Source organism: Cricetulus griseus, chromosome X (assembly GCF_003668045.3).
Source record: "Cricetulus griseus strain 17A/GY chromosome X, alternate assembly CriGri-PICRH-1.0, whole genome shotgun sequence".
Taxonomy (NCBI): Eukaryota; Metazoa; Chordata; class Mammalia; order Rodentia; family Cricetidae; genus Cricetulus; species Cricetulus griseus.
In genome coordinates, this window is record NC_048604.1 from 71770933 (window position 1) to 71795349 (window position 24417).

General features: G+C 37.9%; 1 protein-coding gene across 3 annotated transcripts in view; it reads left to right on the forward strand.

The window, feature by feature from the left end:
• LOC100765371 (oligophrenin-1) overlaps window positions 1-24417 on the forward strand; it is a 332542-nt gene that overhangs the window by 273065 nt on the left and 35060 nt on the right. For all 3 annotated transcript variants that reach the window (XM_027431711.2, XM_027431712.2, XM_027431713.2), the window contains one exon: window positions 8148-8307. In XM_027431711.2, coding sequence (XP_027287512.1) covers window positions 8148-8307 — 160 coding nt within the window. The remainder of the gene's footprint in view (window positions 1-8147; window positions 8308-24417) is intronic.

Genomic DNA, 24417 nt, shown 5'->3' on the forward strand with positions numbered 1-24417 from the left:
AGAAAATGCAGTAATATAATTGGAGCCAGGCTATAAAATTCTATGATCTAATGGGGGAGATGTAAGAGACTTTCACAGTCTTGTGTCTGTACTGCCATTTCAGTGGTTCAGGGCTATTAGGTTTACTGGATTCTTATTTTTGTAATAATAGTTATGTCTTTTCAGAAGCAGTACTTTGCACTGTAGAAATTAGAAGGTACAGAAAGCAAAACAAAAATTACCTTCCCTATTCTAGCACTCTGTAATCATTACTGATAATATAACACATATTATCCTAAATCTTTTGTGCGAGTATGTTTATATAGAAATGTATTTGTGTTTGTGACTAGGTTGAGGTTACAGTGTTCTTTGGCTTCCCTCTCCTCTTTTTGGATGCAATCTCAGGTATTCTGGGCAGACATGAATGTAGCTGAGGAAGGCTAGTGACTCCTGGTCCTTTTGCTTGAGTTCTGGGATTATAGATCTGCACAACCATGCCTGACATCTTCTACTTTGCTGTTCTACAGTTGCTGCCTTCCCAGACAATTAACATTTTCCTGGTTGACAATAACTGCTCTTTAAAGTTGTTTGTCTACCTATCTAGTATATTACCATACATTCTACCTATCTCTTAAATCCTCTTCATCTCTTAAATTTATAACCCCCAACTATTATGACACTGATTTATTGAAGAGTCATAATAGTTATTCCTTATTATTTGTTTGTAACAGACAAGCTCATTTTATACTCCAGGTTGCCTCATACTAATGATATCTGTGCCTTACCATTCTCAGTGCTGGAATTATAAGTGCTTGGTTCCTACTTACTAGTTTTACTTATTTTCTTCATTGTATTATTTTTAACCTGTCCCCTTATTGCTAGTATTTCTTGTATGTAACAGGTTACCTTTAAAGGCTCAATGGATTTTAGTTCACTGATTTGTAACTACAGCAAACACTAGCTGATTATTACGTAACTATGTTTCATCACTTGTGGAGATTCATAGTATTGTTTTGAATACTTATTGATGTTCATATTATCCAGTCCTATAGTTTTCTATCTGTTCATAGAAGACTGTGTGACTATGTTATTCACAGTCAATACCTATATTATGTACACTTCTTACTCATGAGAAATTATTTTTTACCACCTGTCATGCTATTAGCAAAGCCTTCATTGTTGACTGGAGATGGATTCTCATTGGTTTTGAGGGCACTTTCCCTTTTCAAGTTATCTGCATTCTGGAAGCATCTTAGAATCAGCAGTTTATTAAAATTCATGTTATTAGATAGTTTTAATGCAATTATCATATTCTCTGTGCATCAACTTGCTAATAGCTACTCTATTAGCATACTGTCACTATTGCTGTTAAGTTATATTCATTTTTCAGTTTAGTTTTGTATTTAAAGTGTCTTAAAATATTATATGGTTTGAAAATGAAATTGTTTTTCTTTCTTACATTAAGAAATGGTTTGTTTTTAATTGGTGGCATTGAAATAGTCTAGGACATTGTACTATGTGGAAGTATATCTCGTGAATTACAGATAATATGCTACTGATGGAGAAAGTTAAAGGTGTCTACCATTAACAGAAGACACCATTTTGGGGGAAAGGGACTGGTCAGTTTGGGTACTGACTCTATAGGTTACTGCTTTTCCTTTTGAATATGTTCGTATTCTTCAGGGCCTCTTCTAATGTCACCTCTCAAGAACACACCTTATTTTATCTATAATCCCAGTTTGCATCTGTCTGTTGTATGATTTTTGGAATGAATCCATGGTGTTATATTTATTTAATTCATAAATATCCCAGCTTCAAATTTATCTTGAAAAGATAAGAACTCTTTGTAAGTACATGTCTAACAAAATTATAATAGCTGAAAGGAAGTTAATTGTAATATCAAATGTTTTGTGTTCAGATTTACAGTATATTGTATATCTTTACAAGTATATTGTTTCTTTCTTTAAATGAGGATCCAGTTTGAATGTATACATAGCAATCTGATGAAAGGAGTTTCAAGTATCTAATTTCTAGCTTGAAAGTACATATGTGTGGCCAGCCTTTATCACATCTACACAATTGTATAATTATAGCTTGGGGGCAAGCATGGATACTATTTAAATGAATAGAAAAGCTGCTTTCAAGTAAAGCTTTATAAAAACTTATGGTAGTGAGATTTGGTTTGACTGCTTGATCTATAGCATTTTTTAAATTTATTGTATATCAGAATCACCTGTAACATCATAAAGCACACAGAGGCTCAGGCTTGATGTAGTGTAAAATAGAGACTATATTTTTTTTACTGTATACTCAATACATAAATTTCTCATGCAACTTTCCTTTTTCTTGTGAATTCTTAAACAAAAAAAAGTTACTTGTCCTTTAAAGTTTCCTGGAGTTGAGAGTTGAGCATAGAAGCTTGTTTTGCTCAGATTTCAGAGAGAGAAAGAGAGAGAGAGAGAGAGAGAGAGAGAGAGAGAGAGAGAGAGAGAGAGAGAGAGAGAGAGAGTGTTTAGAATGGGGAGAATATACATAATTGATGGTTCAGAAGACATGTAATGTGTGGCTCTTTCTCATTTCAAGAGCAGGATTTTCTTAGATTCAATTCCTGGCAGACTAAAATACACTTTCGATCACCTAATAACTTTTTCACCTTACACATGACAGAACGGATTCTTAGGGATGGGAAAAAGATAGGCACAAAGCCACACAGTACATTAGTAACAGAACCAGGGATATGATTGGAAGTGGCGTCCTTATTTAGAAGTCAAAGTACATTGAGTTCTTAGAGTCACTGAACCCTAAAGCTGGATGATACTGACAACTTCACATAAATAGCCTCCAATCCTTCTGCCAGCTATCTTTGTAACCCAAAAGTCTCACTCAACTGAATAGCCTGCGGATAAAATTCAGAGCGAGAATATGTTTTTTTCTTAGAGTAATTTCGGTGGAAAAAGATTTAGCTCCCAAATTTTAAATTTTAAGTAATTCACATTAGCATCTGGATTTCAGGAAAGGAGAGAATTTGACCACACCCGGCCTGGTATGCCAGAGTTGAGTGGTGGGGGTTCCTTCCTTGATGTAGTACCAGTTGTTGACTTGCCACAGACTGCAGTAGTCTTTGGGGATGTTTGTATTACTTCTTTGAGAATTTCATGCAGTGTGCTTTGATCATATTCACCCTCCCCCATAATTCTACCCAGATCCACCTCTCCTTACCTACATACACAATTTTCTGTCTCTTTTACCCACCAAAGCCAATTTTTGCTGCCCAAATATTCATAGATGTATGGCCATCGACTGGAGTACTGTCAAGTTATCAGGGCCTATAGTCTCATAAAAACAAAACAAAACAAAAACAAACTGACCCTTCATCTCCTAGCAACTGACAGTTGCCAACAGCTCTTTATTGAGGAGTGGGATTTCACACCCAAACTCCTTCTCCATGTTGGAATTTGGTATATCCAGATCTTATGTGTGATGTCACAACCATTGTGAGTTCAGATGTGCAATTGCTCTGTTTTGTCAGGGGGATACCTTTTCCTTGTTATGCATCCCCTCTGGCCCTAACCCTCTTTCCATCCCCTCTTCAGTAATGATTAGATTAGAGAGGATGAAGGTCATTTCATAAAGCAAGACATAACATTGAACGGTACTGGAGTGGTTTAGAGAATGGGTGCTTGTTTAAAGGGATCGGCCACATGTTCCAGGCCACTATACCTCATTTACATGATCTCTTTGTTCCTCAAAATATTTTAATTTATTTCTTCAAATACAAATCATCAAAGAGAGTTATTATCCTCTACAGTGGAGAGCATCACCTCCTTCAAGTACTCATTCTTTTGCTTTAATTTTGCATTAAGTTAGTTCTTTGACATTTTCATACATGTTTGTAATGTATTCTGATTGTGTTCTCCATACAGTCTTTTGTCTTTCATCTTCCTCCATCCCCTCCACATACCAGTCCCTTTCCCAGATTAATGACTTTTGGGCTTACTTTATGGCCTACTTAGTTAACCATTGCTGCATGGATAACCATTAGACTGGAACTATCTGTTGGAACTTGCTGGAGTAACTAGTGGGTGCACAACCATCAACAATGGATCCATCTCTCCCTAAATCTGTCAGTAGCAAATAGTTCATCAGTTACAGATAGGGCCCCTTGAGTCCCCCTCCATTTTTATCTGACAGTGACAGGCTCATTCTTGAGCAGATCCCATTCAGATGTCCCCAGTTATTATGAGTTTGTGATTGCCCAGAAGATAGCATTTCACAGACACTTTCCCTGTCTTTTAACTCTTGCCTTCTTTCCACTCCTCTTCCACAGTAGTCCTTGAACCTTAGCAGGATGCTGTTAAAGTTTTGTTTAGGGCTTAGCCCTTAACTGTCCTTTACTCTCAGCACTTTTTGTAGTCGTAGGTCTCCACATTCACATCCATTCCCTGAAAAGAGAGGCTTCTCTGTTTCAGGCTAAGAGTAGTATTTGTCTATGGATATAAGCATAAATGTTTAGAAGACAGTCTGAAATCATGGTGGCCTAACTAAACATTTAATTTTAGTTTTGATGCTGAAGTTGTATCCATTTGTTCTAGTCCTCATGGATTAGAAATAATACTGTAAATTTCTACATAATTTGCTGTCTACCATGTTGGCAGTTCGCTCCTCTTATTAATCTATAATCTGAACTGTGACTTATAACTCTTTTTTTAAAAATTAAATTTATTGTAAAGCTCTTGTAAATAAAAATAATTATGCAGTGAAATTAGCCAGACCATATATGTGTGTGTGAGTGTGTGTATGTAAAGAAGTTTCTATATTTTTATATAAATTGTACCTCCCAGTATATCATTCCTCTTCATACTACCTTTTTCATTTATCATTTTGAACATCATTAATTACTTCTGTATATAAGGTCTTGTTACATTTCTCATGCTGACTTCAAACTCTTGGGCTCAAATGGTCCTGTCATCCCAACTCCCAAGTACCTAGGATTACATCCCCAAGCCATTGTGATCAGCTTTTCTCATTCTATTTAGCTGCCAGGTGGTGGTTAAGGCAGAAGCTCATAACTGGTCAAAGTGCAGAGAATAAGTGCCTGTGGAGTGCTCAGCCACATATGGGACATCTACATCACCACCTCTCCTAATCAAAGTTCAGGGACTATAGCAGAAAGATTATAAGATCCAGAAGTTGGGGAAGAACACAGTGATGAATGTCAGAGCTGCTGTAATCATAAATTCACAACAGCTGTGGATGCCTGCTTAAGATCAAGCCTGGCAGCAATCTAGCATGGAGAGGCCAGGAGTTCATAAGTGACCCCACCACCTGCAGTGCTATGGTCAGTTGATGGCTTCTGGAGCAGGGAGAATCTGTTTTCTTTAAGGTGTTGGCTCCTGGTAATACTACTCACTCCAGTGGATGGCCCTATAACCAAAAGTGTATGAACAACATAAATTGGAGTCAAATATTTTAAAAGCAAAAAAGAGGACATAAAGTTGTTGGCATATGGAAAGTTGGGGGACTAGTGGAGAGGGTAAATATAAGCAAAATACATTGTATGAGATTTTCAATGAATAAAATATTTTAAAAGAAACAGAGCAAAAATGTGTGCATTAAGAAAAGATTGCACATGGGAAAATGTATATGGCTTGGGTGTATGTCACTCAAGGGTAGATACCTTGCCTAGTGTGGAAGAAGGTATAGGGTTCATCCCTTGTGCCAAAAACAAAGTGTGCAGTAAGAGCAGAGAAGATGTTTGCAACAATTTCTCCCCAGGATTCACTAGAAGGCTGTGAAAGCTGAATACAGGAGGGATAGTAGGAAGCTTCTTCAGAGAAATAGAAGTGCGTTCATGAAAATCCTCCCATAGAAGCTTCTGTTTCCAAAGAGGAATTACAGAAGCAGGCTTTAAGATGCAGTGGAACAATGGTTGCATTTGAACATCAACAAATACAGGTTTGAGTAACCTGCCTTTCCAAACTGGCATTACTGAGCATTTACCCTGGGTGCTTCAAATACTCTTCTTTTTTTTGCAGTTGTGAATGTTCAGCAAACTGCTGTGGTATTGAACAAACCTCAGGGCCCTTCAAGGTTCACAAAAGGAGATGAGGGCTCTTGCCTAGTCTACAGGGGTTTAACCATTCCAAATCACTTGGTGGCAGCATGGAGATTCTTTTCTGCTTTAATAACTGAACAAATTCTGTCACTAAAGAATAAAGGTTAATTGCAGAGGCATTTAATCTGTTGAAAGGGACTGATCAGCAGCCAGAAATATCAAAGGCCTGAATGCTGGCAGCTCATTACCATCTGAATGGCACCCAGTCTTTGTTAAGGGCTTAAGAGACGTTATTATAAAGATTGGTCTAAGGATTCTGTCCCCCTTAATTACCTACTTAATGTCAAGAACTTGCTTGTTGATGGGTCAGTCTCTCAGGGCCTTTGGCTTGGGTGGGTCTGGGTATTAGTGTTTTTAGTGGGCAACTGGCCTGCACCTTATTCTAACCTCTACATCCCCACAGCCAAACTGGCCAAAGGGCTGTGTGCCTTTCACTTGCCCGCCTCTAGTAGTTTAAAAGAGTGGAGTTGAGTTCCTATAAAAATAATTAATTAGTAACTGTTGTGTGCCAGGGACACAGTTGGAAGTTGTTTACCACCTAGTAGAAGAAGCAGATAATTAAACTGAAAATTGCAATGCAGTCTCATTGCCAGTAGTATCAGTTAAGATGAGGACAGTACCAAGTGGTCAGACTGAAATCGTATACACACAAAGCCACACTAAATGGACTCAGCAGGTTGTATTTATAGATTTATGCATATATTTATTCATAGCAAGAATAATCAAATAAAAAGAGAACACATGAATTTGAAAGGGGGCAAGCAGGGCGTGGGAGGTTAGGGGAGGGGGAAATGGTATAATTATATTTTATTTTTTAAGGGAAGATGGAAAATTGAAAAGAGGTTTTTAGGAAAGAGGGAGAACAGGAGCCCATTGTCTTTCTCACACCAAGAAGGAAGGCTGCCTTCCAAAATGCGGCATTTACTTCTAAATTCATTTTCAGCTAATAAAGCCAGAAAGTCTTTTTCTTAAAAAGATGAGAGAACAGGGTGATGCAGCCACCTGGAAGGAGGTAGATGTCACCTAAAGTAAATCTCCAAGAACAATTAGTCATTCTTTAGATATGGGATAGGGGACATTCAAGGGAAAGGATTGACATAAGAAAACAATAGGATGTTCCATCTGCAATACCTGTGGTGGAGCCAGAAAACGCTAATCTAAGCAGTTTGGTGTAACACTTGCTAAAGGTTAGCAGTACCTATAGGAAGACAAGAGAATTGGCTGTTACCATGCTGAAGCAATGCCACAGAGTTTATTTTCTACTGCTCTAAAGTAGACACTATTTACACAGGTAAGAAAATTGAAGCTCAGAGACGTTGAAATTAAAATTCACTGTTGCACAGCTTGTGAGGGCATGGTTGGAATCCAAATGGGGGTCAACTTTAGAACCTAGCCTGTACATAGGGACTAGAAATAGGGGACAGATTACAGATAGCTTTAACTGTCCTCTCTAAAGCAATGGGTAGCCATGGGTGTGAATTTGCACAGGGTGATTAGAGCTCTGACAGTCAGATTGTAGCAATTGTGATTCCATGAAGATGCATTGTCCGTCTTCTTTGTTTTATAAGATGAAGAAGATGGTTTTTGGCTCTTTCCCGTTTCTGCTTTTTAACAGCGGGACTAGAATGGCTAGATTCCTCACTAGAATGACTAGTTGGCACACTTTCCACTGTTGCTTTTTTTTTTTTAATGGAGTGCTAGGAAAGCCCTCCACCTCTGGGTTATACTTCTTATCCACCCATGCTGTTCCTTAGACCTACTGTTCTCCTTGCCTTGTACATACTCAGGCCTTTCTCCTGCCTCCACACACCCTTTGCTATCTCCACATCTGTCTCCTTTCTCTTTCAGGGTTTGCTAGCTGAGTTCCTCTTCTCTCACTTGGCTCCTAGTCATATATGATCTCGTATCCATTGTGGTTTTGTTTTTTATTCCATGTGTGCTTTAGGCCTCCCCTTTTCTACTTTTTGGTGTCTCTTACCTCCTTTAGCACCTAGCATATGCCTAGTTACTAGAAAAATGAATCCTTTTCATCATTTTCTTTTTCTTCTGGCAGTGTGTGTGAGCACAGCAAAGAGAATCTTATGACACCTTCCAATATGGGGGTGATCTTTGGGCCCACCCTGATGAGAGCTCAAGAGGACACTGTGGCTGCTATGATGAACATCAAATTCCAGAATATTGTGGTAGAAATCCTGATTGAACACTTTGGCAAGGTAATCATTTCCTACCCTTAGTATGTCCCCTTCAAAAAAGTGGCATGCACCCTGGCTGCCTTTTCACTGTGTTTGTTTATCTGCCTGTATCCATCTCTAATTCTCTCTCTCTCTCTCTCTCTCTCTCTCTCTCTCTCTCTCTCTCTCTCTCTCTCTCTCTCTCCCCTCCCTCTCTCTCTCTCCTTCCTATCCTTCTTTTCCTCCTCCTCCTCCTTCTTCTTCTCCTCCCCCTTCTTCTCCTCTTCCTCTTCTGCTTTTTAAAGCAAAACATGCTATAAAAGGCTTGGCCATCTTGGCACTCACTGTGAAATGTAGATCCACCCAGAACTCGTCATCCTCCTGACTTACTTCCAGACTGTTGGGATCATAGACACAATGTTGTATGTCTTATTATTTTGTTTCAGTTGGCAGTGAAAAAAATCACTGTGCCACAATGACATGTTTTTTGAAGATCTAAAAAATTAATACCAGGCCCTTGTACATGATAAGCAAATACTCTACCATTGATCTATCCTCAAGCCCTCTTTTTAATTTGTATTTTTCAGTCAGAGTCTTACTAATGTGTCCAGATCAGCCTTAAACTCACCCTGTAGCTCACATAGATCTTGAAGTTGTGATCCTCCTGCCTCAGCCTCCCAAGGATCTGGGATTACAGGCCTGCACCACTAAACTTGGCCACAGTTATGTTTAACATGAAATCTAACACTTAGCATTCCATCTATTAAGTGCCTGTTGCTTTACTGTTTTATTATTATGTAAATTCTGGGAATGTTAAAGAGGAAAAAGCCACTGACTAGAAGAAGGTGATACATATAGAATGAAACTATAGGGTAAAGAGGTATAGTTCCTCACATAATACCAACTCCATGACTGATGTCCCCTAATCAAATGACAGATGAATAAGAGAAAAGTAAACATTTATGTAAGTTTTATATGAAATATAACTTGATAGCACCCTAGAATAATGCCCCCTGGAAAAAAACAGGTAAAATTGTACATGGTTCCAGAGAAATACGACTACAGGAGAGCAGGGTCTGATGGAGTACCAATACACTGGAGGCAAGCCTATTGATTCAGGGTTCTTTTGTTCTTTTGGTGTGTCTGTACCTTTGAGGATACCATTGTTTGTTTTCTCTGGGTTCCTCTGGATTTAACTTACATCACATAATTTAAAAGAAAGTCAGAAAATTCTTTTATGGCCTGCTTCAGTTAAAATGGGCAAAAGAAGGTCTGCTGTTTCCTCAAATGTCAAGTCCCATATTTCAGGATAGCAAGTCTTGAATCCCCTTTCAAGACCATAAATATATCAGTGTATTTATTTTAAATTGCATCTCATTCTAAAATGTTATAAGGGAGAGAATTTGATATTGTATATAACTTAGAAGGTAGCAAACATTATAATTTGGTCAAATAAAAGGCGTAAAATAAAGGAGAAAAATGTACCTGGTGATGTGGTTGAGAGAAGAGATGCTTCTTATCATGTATTGCGTACTTGCCATGAATGTCTCAAATTTGTAAGGGCTTTTTAACAGACAGTGCCCTCCATGGGAAACATTATTTTAAAAGAACGTTATTTGGATTGTGGAGGACAATACAATGTGAGCTTATCCATAGCTCAAGTCCAAGCAGGTGCCGAGATGCTACGCATAGACATACCATGGCTCTCATATAAAAGATGTTTATTTCTTGGTTATAAAATAACCCAACTTGATATAATCAGAATTCTTTGTTCTTTCTTTCTTATTGCTCCAAGAATCCTAATATCCTGCTTTCACCCCAGTGGTCATTCATCATCTATATTCTAGTAGTTGAAAAGAATAAAAGACAGAATGAAATAGAAATAGGTTCTGATCTGGGAATTAGACATAATTTTCATTACATTCCATTTTCTAAAATTCAATCTCAAATCTTAATCATTGATGAGAGGCAGAAAAGTAGTCATTGATTATTTTCTGTTGTTTTTTTAAGCCACAATCTTGCTACATAGCCCATGCTGGCCTTGAGTTTGTGGTCCGTTTGCTAAGCCTCCCAAGTGTTGGGATAAAAGGCATATGTGACTGTGTTGTCTCAGAAAGGCAAAAATCCAGCACATTCCAAATAAGAGTTACAAGAATAGGAGAATGCATACAAGGAGACAAGTGGTGTTCTCTGACATATTGTCCGTGTTACATCAAAAACCTTTCCTTACCTTTCTGATTTTTGTCATTAGAAATTCAAAGAGGATTCTAAACACCTATGTGAAAGCCATGGGTCCGAGGTTATTTCTTTAGGAAGTGGCAAAGAAAATGGATACCAAAATTCTGTTAGGTAGAAGTGAGTTCCAGACTTCCATGGCACAATAGGGTGACTATAACATTTAAAGTGTACTGAGAGAGAAGAATTTTTGAGTCTTATCACAAAGAAACAATAACTATATAAGGAGATGGAAATGCTATTTGATCTTTTTGCACTATGTGTATATGTATTGAATTATAATACTGTACCACATATATATATGTAATATGTGTCCACTGAAAAGTGTTAACAAGAGATATTCTGACTATGAATCAAAGTACTTAATTGGGTACTACTGCATCACCAGTCATCATGTGTAGTAACAGTTTGGGATCTATATGAGGCACCCTGTAATTATTGAGTTGTGAAGAAGTAGATGTCAAGACTTATTTTATGTACTGTTTTAATCAGGGCTTCCTAGAGAGGTAGAAACAGTATGTTACATATATAGCTACTAGAGAGGAGACCTATTTGGGGAATTGGATGATGTGTTTATGGTAGCAAAGAAGTAGCAGCACAGTCTACCTGTGGGCTAGGGACCCCAGGATTCAAGTAGTATGACTCAGTCAAATTCCAAAGACCTCAGAACCAGGGAAGCCAATAGTATAAGTCATCTTAGACAGAGAGGCTAAATATAAAGGGATTCTTGTAAGGGGTGGTATCCTGGTTTAAGAGCAGGAATGCAGAGGTCAGTGAACTGATAGTCTTGTTGTCCATCAGAAGAAAATTCTCATTCAAAAATTAGTCTTGTGTATTTTCATAACCCCAACAAATCAGATGGGTCCTTCCACATTGAGGGTAGATCTTCCTTTTGTGGTCTACTTAGACTCTCAGGATAATCTCTTCTGGTAACACTTTCACTCTCACTCTCACTAATATCTCCACACATTCCTTAATCCAGTCTGCCTTACACTAAAAATTTGTCATCACAGATTCTAAAGTTGAACAAAAAGAGAAACAGGGAAAACGAGTTTCAGGCAGATAGCTCAATATGAACAAAGGTCCAAGACCTGATATTGTCTTATTAGAACATGAAGTGGAAATAAGAGTAGCAAATTACATTGGAGGCAGACAGGGATCAGGGTGAAAAACAATTGACTGCCTAGTTGATGAATTTGGAACATGTGAATTTTATCTTGCCACTGCTAGGAAAGCTTGCTTATCAGTAGAGGAGTGCTACAGTCAGCCTTATATAAAAGAGGCTGTATTTTGAAGAACAGGTCATACAGTAAGAATAGTGCTATTATCCAAGCACAAAGAACTTATATTCTGAGTTAGGGAAGTGGGAAGAAGAGGGAGGCAAAAGCATTAGGACTTAAGTAATTACAAGGTGTGAGAGAGGGAGGTTTGTGATGCCTAGATTTCTAATTTGCCTAATCAAGGGAATGCAGCCACTCTCTTTATTGTTAGGCATATAGAATGGGGAAGTTTGGGAGAGGTGAAGGAAAGCTTAGTTTGAGGCAAGTTAGATTTGACAGTTCTGAAGGTGTGCAGGGAACTTGGTTAATGTGACTCTAAGGAAAGGGTCAGTGAACTTTTTTCTTAAACAACCATACAATAAACAATGTAGGAATTGGAGACTACAGAACTCTTATCACAACTGGCTAATGCTGACTCTAGCGTAGGGAAACAACTGTATGTAAACAGGAGTGACTGTATTATACTAGCTGCTAGGCAGTTAGGCCCTCAGCCCTGATGTAATAATTAGATTTCATTTATTGATAAGATGATTTATTCACACAACATAATTATCTGCTATCTATCTATCTATCTATCTATCTATCTATCTATCTATCTATCTATCTATCTATCTATCATCCATCCCTGTATGTGAGGTTTTGTTTAGATATAAGAAATAGGAAAATCTACATAGAAGAAGATGGGTTCCAAAATAACAAGGGAAGTAGTAGGACTAAGAATCCACTGAGAATATTTTGGTTTTGTGGTCTATGACAAAAAATAGATTTTCAGTAGTGGAATAACATGATTTTACTTACTTTTTTTCAAATATTTTATTTATTATGTATACACCATTCTGCTTCCATGTATATCTGCACACCAGAAGAGGGCACCAGATCTCATAATGGATGGTTGTGAGCCACCATGTGGTTGCTGGGAATTGAGCTCAGGACCTCTGGAAGAGCAGCCGGTGCTCTGAACCTCTGAGCCATCTCCCCAGCCCCGATTTTACTTATTTTTAATAGGAATATTCTGATTGATATGGGAAAATAGGTATAGTAGACAGAAATAGAAGTAGAGAGACTAATCAGAAAGCCATTTTATTTTTATTATTTAAATTTTATTTATTTATTTATTTAGTCATATATCTTGTTCATGATTTCCCCTCCTCTAACTCTTCCCAGATCCTCCCCACTTCCAAACTCACTCAATGTAATGTTCTTTCTTTTTTTCCTTTCTCTCTCTCTCTCAAAATAAAAACAAAAATTAAAAATAAAATCAAACAAGAAACCAGTAAGACAAAAAATGGCAAAGAAAAACAAAACAAAACAAAACAAAACAAAAAGCCCACAGAAAAAAACTTTGCTTTGTGTTAGTCAACTCTGGGCATGGGGCCTGCCCTGGGGTGTTGTTGATATATCGGTAACACTCTATTGGAGAAAACTAATTTCCTCTTCCCAGCAGGTATCAATTGCAATAGCTTCTTGGTTAGGGGTGGTCCCTTTTTTTCACTTTCCCTTCTAAGTGCTGGGATTTAGTTCAAAGTCTCTCACTCTCTGCATATTGTCCAATTGTGGGTCTCTGCATTTACTCCTGTTTACTGCAAGAAGCTTCTCTGATGTGGGTTCAGTGAGCAGCTGATCTGTGGGTATAATGATGTCTCATTAGGAGTCATTTACTGTTATATTCCTTTAGCAGAAAAATAGTAGGAAATTTTGCCTAAACCCATGACTTATCTAGTCTCAGGTTCTTGGCCATTTTAGTAGTATCTGGTATGGGTTTTATATCATGGAGTGATCAAAAAGTGGCAGGAAACTTCCAGCCAAAACAAATTAAAAATTTAAACGTAGGCCTTTATTGGAGTTATATACTCAAACTACAAAATGCTGACAAGAGAATTTACAGAAATTGTAGGTATATTAAGGGGCACACTGTGCTCAATGAGTAGAATACTCGACATAATAATGGTAAAATTTCTTTCCAAAATGATCTGTATGTTTAAGACAATATCAAAATTTAGCCAAATATTTTTGTAGGTAGTGACAAGATTATACTAAGTAGGGGGATACAATAGGCACTATAAAAGCTAACACAGTTTTGAAAAGGAACAAACAGATTTATTATTAATATTAATGTGTATAATATTCACTACTTATGACAATATGCATTTAGCAGATGGATAGACACAGACCAGTGGAACAGAATAAAGAATGTGCAAATAATCCCAAAGAATTTGGATAAATTATTTTTCACAAAGGTACAAAGGTAGACACTTGTCTTACATAACTTAGGCCCCAAATTCAATCTCCAAGTACTGCAAAAGGATTTTAAAGAAGGCAGAATAATCTTTTCAATAAATGCTGGGGGAAATTTCACATATGCTCATAATTAAGTTGTATCTCAACTTAAATCTCATAATATGTGCAAAAGTTAACTAAAAATGGATTGTGTAAAAAGAAGCAAAATCAGCAGCAAAAAATGGAGTATTTAGTTGCATGTAAACTTTTGTAGAGCTGCATAGGATAAAGTTTTTCAGCATGACACCCAAAATACAATCCAGAAAGGGAAAAAGCTCAATACATTGGATTTTTATCAAAGTTGCTATCAAGTTGTAAAGGGTTCATATCTAGAATATATAAAGGATTCACAAAGCCAACCACAAAGAATCAAACATTTTATTTTTATTTTTTATTTAAATTAGAAACAAGCTTGTTTTACATGTCAATCCCAATTCCCTTTCCCTCCCCTCCTCCCCTGCCCCTCACTAACTCCCTATCCTAACTCCGTTTCTGCTAACTCCCTTTCTGCTCTCCAGGGAGGGTGAGGCATTCCATGGGGGGAATCTTCAATGTCTGGAGCAGGGCCTAGACCCTCTCTTGTGTGTCTAGGCTGAAAGAGTATCCCCCCATGTGGAATGGGCTCCCAAAGTCTATTCCTATACTAGGGATAAATACTGATCCACTACCAGAGGCCCCATAGATTGCCCAGGCCTCCTAACTGACACCCATGTTCAGGAGGTCTAGGTTGGTCCTATGCTGATTTCCCAGTAACATTCTAATTATTAAGCTGGGTAAAGTCATGAACAGTATGTACATATGGCACGTAAGAGATTAAATGTTGTTCAGGATAACTAACCAGGAAGGAAATACAAATTAAGACCCCAAAGAGATAGCACTACATGTTTACCAGAACAGCTAAAACACAAAATAGTGACAATTTAAAATAGTGACAAGGGTACACAGAAGCTCAAATGTGTCACACATTTCAAATGGGAATATAAAATAGGACAGCCTCTCTGAAAACTAGGTGTGTTGTTTCTTAATTAAAACAAAACAAACCAAGCATGGACTTCTATGGAACTGTATTGTACTCTCCTGAGAGAGAAACAAAAGCTGTTTACATCAAACCTCCACAGGGATTGTAATTTATTCTTCACATTCCTACTGTCTGTCAGGCATTATTGGGGACATTTACACCTAAGTTCATATTAGGGAAATTGAAGGTGTAGTCAAGTGACTTGTCCAGGGTCACAGAATGAGCAGGTTTGGGAATTCAGATTTAACATTAACTCAGATCTACACTAGGCTACTTCAGGGTCTTTCCTCAGTTCTTGAGAATGAGTACTTAAAAAGTGGTGGGGATAGCTATTAGAGATGAAAAGGCCAAGGATATTTGAGAATAGATTTTCCACAGGGTCATCCACATATTGAAGGTTTGTGTTAGAAGATATCTGTGGTAGTTTGAATGAATGATGTCCCCCATAGGTTCAGGTATTTGAATACTTGGTCCCCAGTTAGGGGCAGTTTGGGGAAAGTTCTGGAATCTTTGGGAGTTGGAGCCTTGCTGAAGGAAGGACATCACTGGAGGCCAGCTCTTGAGAGTTTAAAGCTTTGTTTCACTTGCCTCTCTTGTAGTTTTCTCTGGTCTCTCTCCTTTTTGCCAGTGGATAGAAATATGATCTTTCTGCTTCCTGGCCCTGCCACCATTCCTGCTGTTTGCTGCTATACTTCCCTACCATTGTGGACTCTCCTTCTGGAACCATAAAGCCAAATATTCTCTTTCTTCTTTAAGTTGCCTTAGTCATGACATTTTATCACAGCAACAAAAATGACTACTACAATATCCTAATTTTAACATTTGATGGTCAACTGATGACAGAAGGGAGCCATGGAAATGTTCCAATGTTTCCTGGCTTAACTCACTTTAAATCTTTTTATTCATTTGTGAGGGGATACAAGAGTGATGATAGCATGTTTAGTCTGTTATCAGTCAAAACTCCCAAATTTCTGGCGGTGGTACATACCTTTAATACTAGCACTTGGGAGGCAGAAGCACTGTGCGTTTGAAACCACCCTGGTTGACAGTGCAAGTTCCAGGAATGACCAGGGTTACACAGAGAAACCCACTCTCAAAAATAAACAAACAAGAACAACAAGACCCACAAATTCCCCACAAATTTCTGTAAAATTTGTTCTATAAATTTTAAAGATAAAAAGCCAACTTTAATTTTACCAAAAAGATCTGCTCTTCGGTGAATGACCTTAATCCCATTGGATTTATAAAATGATTTTGTTGCATGTTTGGTTAGGATCCCAAACTATATACTGTAGCATTATGTGAAGAACATTAAAAGGACTGGTTATCTGTTATTCCCAGGCTCCAATAGGTCATTTCTGCTTCCTGGTGCTCAGCGGTGGAGCGGTGGAGCGGTGGAGTGATGTTGTTATGCCTTACTAAATTTTAGATGTATATTGCATGATTGTAATTCTGACCTTTGTCTCATACTAAAGATGTATATTGGCTATGTTGTCAAAATGCAATGTAATGACCAAGAATCTTTTATGATTTAAAATTTACTTCATGTGAGACATCTTATGTGGATAAAGAAAATGAATTTCCAGTTTATTATGCATGTATCAAATTGCCCTTTTTGAAAAAGAGAAAAGTGATGTGTGAGGCTGTTCCAGAAATGATGGACCTTATGTAGGTGTGACTACATAGAATAGTTGTGGGGATTAAAAGAGATAATATATGTGAGAGTTGAGGCTGCTCTGCAAGTACTAGGGATTATATGTTCCTGCCAAGTTGTTCAGCTAATGGGATATGATTTTTCTGTTGACATATATTATAATTTCAGTAGTATATTTTCATTTATGCTTGCTCTTTATACAAAGGGCTTAAACACACTGAATTTAAGTTTCTCAATCAGCCTCTTTTTAAGAATATCCAGATAGTCTGTAAATAAACCTTGAATGGATAAGGCAGAGCTGATGTTCAAAGGAGTCCATTCCTAGATGTGTCTTAGCACTGTTTGTTTTGAGTTATTTGAATCATCTCTAAATTTCTAAGTAGGAGAGAAGATAAGTAATGAGGGAAAGGAAGTTCTCCCCTACACTAATCCCCTAGAACAGCACTTTCAGTTATTCTGGAGTCCCCAGTCTCTTCAGCTCATAGAATAGTGTGTATTCAGGTGCCCAAACCTAATACTGCTGGCTTGAGACACCGATGTAATTTGGATTGACAGAGGAAAGTTGGTTTTGTTTTCTGAGCATTTTGTTTTGGGAAGCTGCTGGGAATTACAGGGAAAGAGAGAGGCCAGCTGGGAAGGCAGTTCTTAGTGAGTTAGTTCTAAGGACAGAGTTGTATTTCTCCTAAGGAGATGGAATATGGGATGGATCCACTTGAATATCAGCCCTGGAAAGTGACTTTAAAGATCTTCTGACCCCAGCACTTCATTTTACAGAAAGCCCCTTCTCTTTGCAAAGTGCATTGCTCCAATTTCATCCCCACTCCTAGTCTTTGGAACCTCATATCCGTATGTTTCTTCTTCACAAGTACTTTATAAAAGAGCTCAGGTACCAGCCTTGAATCCTTGCCTATCTGTTCTCTCCAGTGTACTTTGAAAATGCAATTGTCAGCCACACAGCCAAACTTTAGCACTTCCCTCATTTATTGCCCCTGATCACACTGTGTTAGTGCTAGAAACCAGTTGGTTAACTTCCACCGACATAGATTTTTGTGCAATGAACTTGGAAACAGGCTGGGTGCAGTGAAGTGCACTGTACTCTTAGCTCATCTAGTCCTCATTCTGATTCTGAAATGATGCATATTATTGATTTTCTAGATAAGGGGACAGAGATACTGAGTGTGTTAAGTGGCAAAACTCAGACAGATCTAGTTTGGTCAGCTTAAGGCTGCATCTCAAGGAATGGAGACCTATTTTCAAGTGAAATACTAAGAACAGTAGTCAGTAGTGCTTGTCTTTGTAGCACTGACACTGACTTAGCTATTGTTGCTTTCCTTAAGTTCCCTCTGCACTGCTAATAACTCTATTCCAATACTTTCATTTTCTTTATGCGTATTTTTTAGTATTGGGACTGTAAAACAGGGCATCACACATCCTATGAGTGCTGTGCCACTGGGCTACAGCTGTAGTCCAATATTTCCTTTCTAGTGGGTGGGTAATTGCTTTCAGTTATGCACAGTGTTGCTTTGTGGGCTGAGTATAGTTTTCTGAGAAAGAAATTATTTTCAAGGTTATTAGGAAATCCACTACTAATATATGTCAAAGTGGATTTCACTGTCTCTAAAGATGAATGGTTAGAAGCCCTGGTTGAAGGAATTGGAAAACTGAAGGATACAGTCTTTGCTGCAGATTACTGAGGGCAATTATTCTTGAAAACTGACCAGAGAAAACTGGATTGTTTTCAATACAAAGTTTGTGAGAACTCAAATGCTGCCTATGTTCCCAAATGTCCAAATAGGAACTTATCCAGGAAAAAAAAAAACCTGATTGATTTTGTAGCGACATGATGGATTTGAGGAGGCAAACAAGAGTTCCTTTTAAAAAACAACTCTGATTTATGTATTTCTCTGACACCCAATCTAGCAGCCCAGAGGACACAGATCTTTGGTCTACTGCATCTTTCTGAAATGTGGCTTCTGTGAATTTGAGTCTGCCACCAGAGGGCAGCAAGAGAACAGAAAAATGTGTTTACCCCTTCTTTGTGGAATGATAAATGTAGATATATAGATTAATTTGAATATATAGATTAAGTGATGAATACAAATTATAATGCATTTTACTATAAAACTTGTTTTTATATTTTATATTTATATTTTGAAATTTACCTATCTTCTTCTACATATCCATTTATAGTACGCGTGAATGCATGCGTGCTTGCGTGCGTGCATGCGTGTGTGTGTGTGTGTGTGTGTGTGTGTGTGTGTGTGTGTGTGTTTGTGCAATGTGTGTGTATGTAACATAGGCATATACAGAGGGTGAGAGAATCTAATTAAGCCATCTCTGTGCTTTATTGTGTTTAATTTCTCAAATGATAAGGTTAAGCTAAAAAGTTATTAAAAATAACATTTTTATTAGTTTGTACATGTTAGGACATTTTCAGAATCTAATATGTAGTTAGCTGAGAATTTGGCAAACATTTTCAAATGAATCTTCAGAAAAATATCTGCAAGTATGAATATTAAGATCAAAGTGTAACCTGAAGAAAAATGTCTTTGAGCAGAGAATTATTAAGATTGAGAAATTTCAGATGTGTTCATTAGTCATAGTGAATCTTTAAAGATATAGTTTCGAGATTTCAACCCTGGCTGAGTTGAGATCTTCACATGTTCTCCAGAAGCTGGGTTCTCTTAGCCTTTGGAGCAAGGTCAAGACTTGTTGCAGGTAAATAAGCATGTCCAAACCCGATGAGATGGCGTGTGAAGTACAGGGTGCATTTGGGAGTGACATTTGCCCCCAGTGTTCAGAGACCTGAAGTGCTCATTATGAGTCACCGTTTCGATTCTGGTCACCCTAATAGTTCTCTTGAAGATTCAGCAAAAGGTAACAGTACATTCTCCTCCCCCTTTCCTTCTCCAGCTGGCACTACAGTCATTCCAGCAGTAAAAACAGTAGATAGCATTTATAAGGGTTTACTATATACTAAACCTTTTATATTTAACATCCTATTGAGTCCTCCCAACAACTCTATGATGTGTTCTCCCACTTTACTGGTAGGTAATGAGACATAGAAAGGCTAAGTTTTTTGTGGGTTATCAAAATCAAATGTCTGTTTTTCTTGTTCTTCTTGTTGTTGTTCATATCTAGTTTGCATGTCCAGGTGGGAACACACGTAAATAGAATAAAGAATCAGATGTTTTAAAAGGTGTTACTAACTTACTTACTGCTGTTATTCTAAGTGCTGGGCATGAAACCAAGGGCCCTGCACCTGTGAACTGCTAGGCAAGCACTCTACCTACTGCTGGGCTACATCCTTACCCCTTGAAGATCTAAAAAAAGATTTCCAAGATCATATAGGCCATTTTCCTCAGGAGACAGTGATTGTTTCATAGAATTTATCTCTGCCTCTGCCATTGCTCTGGAGTTCTCTGAAGTCTCCGGTCAAAGTCTAGACGATATAGTAAGACTGGGGTCAGTAGGCTAGAGGGCCAGATGGTGACTCTGGCAGCCAGACTTGGAACAGCCTGACTTTCTGCAGTCAGGCACTTGTGCCAATAAGAGTTTTAGAGGCTAAGGATCAGTGGACGAGCACTGAGAGATTGTGTGGTTTATTTCTGTTCTCTGAGATTTTGTGGCTGATGACTGGGTCACTGCTACTTCTTTGGATTACGACAAAGAACCCAGGAAGTATGCAAGTTACCTATATTGGATTTTCAAATATTTCTAGTGATGAGAATGCAATGAAAAGAATGGGAAAATAACTTTAGAACCAGACAGCCCTGGAGTGTAGTCCTAATTGTATCCTTTGCTAGCTGGGTGGTCTTGAGCAAGTCAATTTATCTCCCTGGGCTGTGTGCCTCTTTTTTTAAAAAGAGACTAATGATTAGCCCTACCTCAGAGCTATTAGAAGGATTCAATGTGATAAAGGTGACAAGTGCTTTGTATATAGCACATTGCCCGTCTCCACGCCCTCTCCCACTGTTGTTTTATAGTATAGATGGGAAATGAACTTGATCTTACTGGAGACACTCTCATATAATCATTATCCTTCCTGTCTCTTAGTTCATTGTAGTAAATAAGCTTGTCCTAGAGGTCCTTAGACCCTTATGTTTCCTTGTGGTAAAGAAGCTCTTCACTTCCCAGCCTAAATCATCCCATACTCATCCAAAAGAAGCACTTGCTGTCTACCAATCCATTCTTAGTAGAAAACAAAACACATCATTATCAGTTCCACTCAGGGCATTCTTAGCAGAGTCTGACTGCATTCTTTCATTCCCTTGATGTTCTCATACCAAGGCAACCAACCAGGGAAATGGACAGACAATCAGAGCATGGATTACAGACCTAGTAAATATAGTCAATGGAAGACAATGGCTATTTTCTACAATAGATGCTGTACTTTAAGGAAAAAGATACTATATTGGGCCTTAGAACTTGGATTTTAATCACAATTTTACCCTGTACTAGTTTTGGAGCCTTGGGCAAGTCATATCTCCTCTTTGGATATTAGTTTTTCCATAAGTGCAATGTATAAACAGGATTAAATAGCATTCTACACTATTATATCTAAAAATTCTTAAAGACTATGTGTTGCTGAGTCAAAAGACAGTCTTAATGACAACCCTCTTTTAAAAGTTGGCTCTTGTTTACAACAGACGTGACATTTTCAAAGTTCTGTGCATCCTCCAAGCAAACTTGGTGACACACTTGATGTTTAAAGTGGTTTGTGCCAAATGCTAAGAGCTTATTATTTTTGACCCCGTTGCCACCTTTTTTTCTAATGCAGTTCAAAATACAGTTTCAGCTAATATAACCAGACCACAGAAAAGCTCAATGTAGTATCAACAGAGTATAAATGGAGAGTTGATGGAAAGCTGGATTCATCAGAGCCAAATATTATAGCTTTGATTTATAGAAAGTCAAGGTAGGTTTTTTTTTGTTTGTTTTTCTTTTCTTTTTTGTTCTGCTGCAATGTGATATATGCAATCTAGAAGCCCCATCTGGGTGATTCTTCATAATTGTTCAGCTCTGTGAAGATTTGCAAGAGTTGAGTTTGATCTCTTGGTTTTTGACAATGTGAAAATGACCATTAAACTTTATTTTTTGCCCTAAATATATGGCAGAGATGAATCTACAATAGGAGAAATGCATCACCAAACTTAGAAAAAAGAGGAATGTCCTGGAATTGGATACCTGACTCCAACCCCAGGCAACAAACAGCCAACAGCTATCAGAATAGAATATAGTCTTAGATACTGATTTCTTTTAGACCAGGTATTGAGGATTCAACTCAGAGGTTGTCTCCCTCAGTACTAACCCTGTGCCCACAAATAAACACTATTTTGACTCCAGATTCCATTCTGACCACTCTCTGAGACTGATTTCCTATACTTCCTCTCAGTGGCTTCAAGAGCCTATGCATTCTTACCTGCTTTGCAGAGGGAAATCAATCAGTCCTATAGATTCTAGAGTTTTTGATGCATGGGAAAACAAGCTCTGACTGATCCTGTTCCCATTCAAAGTATTGTTTGTTAAATTTTAAATGTTTCCTTCTTATATAGTAGAAAGAGTGTTAGCCTTGAAGTCAGACACTTCTGAGTTCATAACATGGCCTTGCTACTTATTATCAGGTGGCCTTGGAAAACACACACTTTATTTCTAGCCAAGCCCTTGGCCTCAAATCCCCTCTACAGCTTTCTCTCCAAGTTGATCTAGTCTTTCTGTTAGTTAAGAATGCCTACTTACTGTTTCAGCTACATAAGAGACCCCAGAGTCTGGAGAAGGGAAAATGCGGACCAATGCCCTGTCAAATTCTTAGTGGTAATTCTTATTTATATGTCCAACCATTCTCTCCTCTTTTAATACTATCAAAAAGTATGGATAGGTGGATTAATTCTGTGCTAACTGTAATGTGGTAGGTAATTAATCATGTATTTAAAACCCAAGTTTTCTTTGGAGGGAAAAGAAATTTGGAAGGGACACTAAGTAAATTAATATACATAAAGTACTTAGAACTGTGCCTAACATGTAAACATTATATAGGAGTTTCTTATGAAAATAGACCCTGACCTATCACTTGACCTTGGGAAAAATTCATACTATCAGAGCTGTACTTCAGTCATTTGTATGAGTCAACAGCTAGAATCACTGTTTCTACTTTTTCCTGCTGTCGCTGTCACCTTCCCTTTACAATGATATCAGAAGGTGTAAGAGAGCTTGATTCTGTTTCTTTCATCATTGGCCCAGTAGAAACGCCTTGTATCCTGAGTTTGTTTCTTCTATTTAAAAGGTATACTGTCTATCATCAGGATAAGGTTTTTAGTGGATAGTCAAGAAATTAGTGGTAGAATTAAGCAGTGCAGGCTGGGGTTCTTTTCTTGTGCCTCTCCAATTCCCTTTACATCTATAAAAGTTTTTCTCATTAAAATTTGGCTGCCAACAGTAAATCAAGGGATTTGGGCCTCTTGATTACAGAAACCAATAAAGTGGGCTCTATTGCATTTGTCTTCTTTCTTTACCCCTCTCTTAAGAGAAACTATGAAGTCTCACCAAGTTTTCCTTCTCAAGCCCACAAGTTAAGTCTGTAGATTATAGCCTTGTTCCCAAGCCTCCCATGATTTTCATTCTGTAAACGTTTACTAAATTCATACTATATAGCAATCAAAATTCTAGGCACTGGGAATACTCCTATAAACAAAACAAAAGCCTTTGAAAATGAGTCCTATATTCTTGGGAGAGACCAATTAGATACATTTATTAAATGATAGTAAAGACTCTGAAAAAAATAAAGCCAGGTAAAGGTTGATATTTATAAGATACTTGGAAGAAGGCCTTTCACAGTGGGAAATTTAGACAGCAATCTCAATGGAGTAAGTTTATAAGCCATGGTAGCTATATTAGAGAAGAATAGTTCTATGAATACTGACAACCAATTACAGGGGCCCTACAGCATAAGTATGGTTGGCATGTTGAACAGGAAAGGGACAGTAGTGGAATGAGCAAAGTGACTGTTTGCTTCTTTTCTCTTCTAAAGTTCATCTTTAGAAAGATGTGGGCCAGACAGAACACAACTAATTCCATGTACTCTGGAAGCTGAGGCAAGAGGATTGCTGTAAGTTACAGGCCATCCTGAGCTACATATAATGAGTTTCAGGACAACCTGGGCTACAGAATGAAATCCTGTCTCCAAAAGTAAACAAAACAGTGAAAAAATACACAAAGTGAGGTCTTTAGAGAGCCCACAGAACAGAAAGAGGTAAATCACTTCTCTTACCACAGGAATTGCCAAAATTTCCACATTAAAGTTTGGCTCCATGGTTTACATCTGCAGACCAGCTTTGGGAAGGATGTTGCAATCCGTGATGACTTTGGGGTTATGCAGGCCACATTTTAACTTCAGAGTGGTCACATAACCGGTGTTATATGTTCCCTTTACTTTTCTATACTGCTTTCATTTCAACAGTATACAGCTTTAAGCTTCCCATTTATCTTCCCTGAGGCCTGCTTATGGTATATTGGTAGTGTGGGTCTCAGAAGGTTCCTGATCAGTGTCTCAGTCAACTTGGCATTGCTTCCTAAAGAAAAGCAGGCTTCAAGGAAGTGCTGTTGTCAATGAGACACAGATAGTTTGCGTAAAGAGGGGTGGGACAAAAAGATCATTTGATGTGGCAGAGACTTTGGAGAGCCCCTGAGTC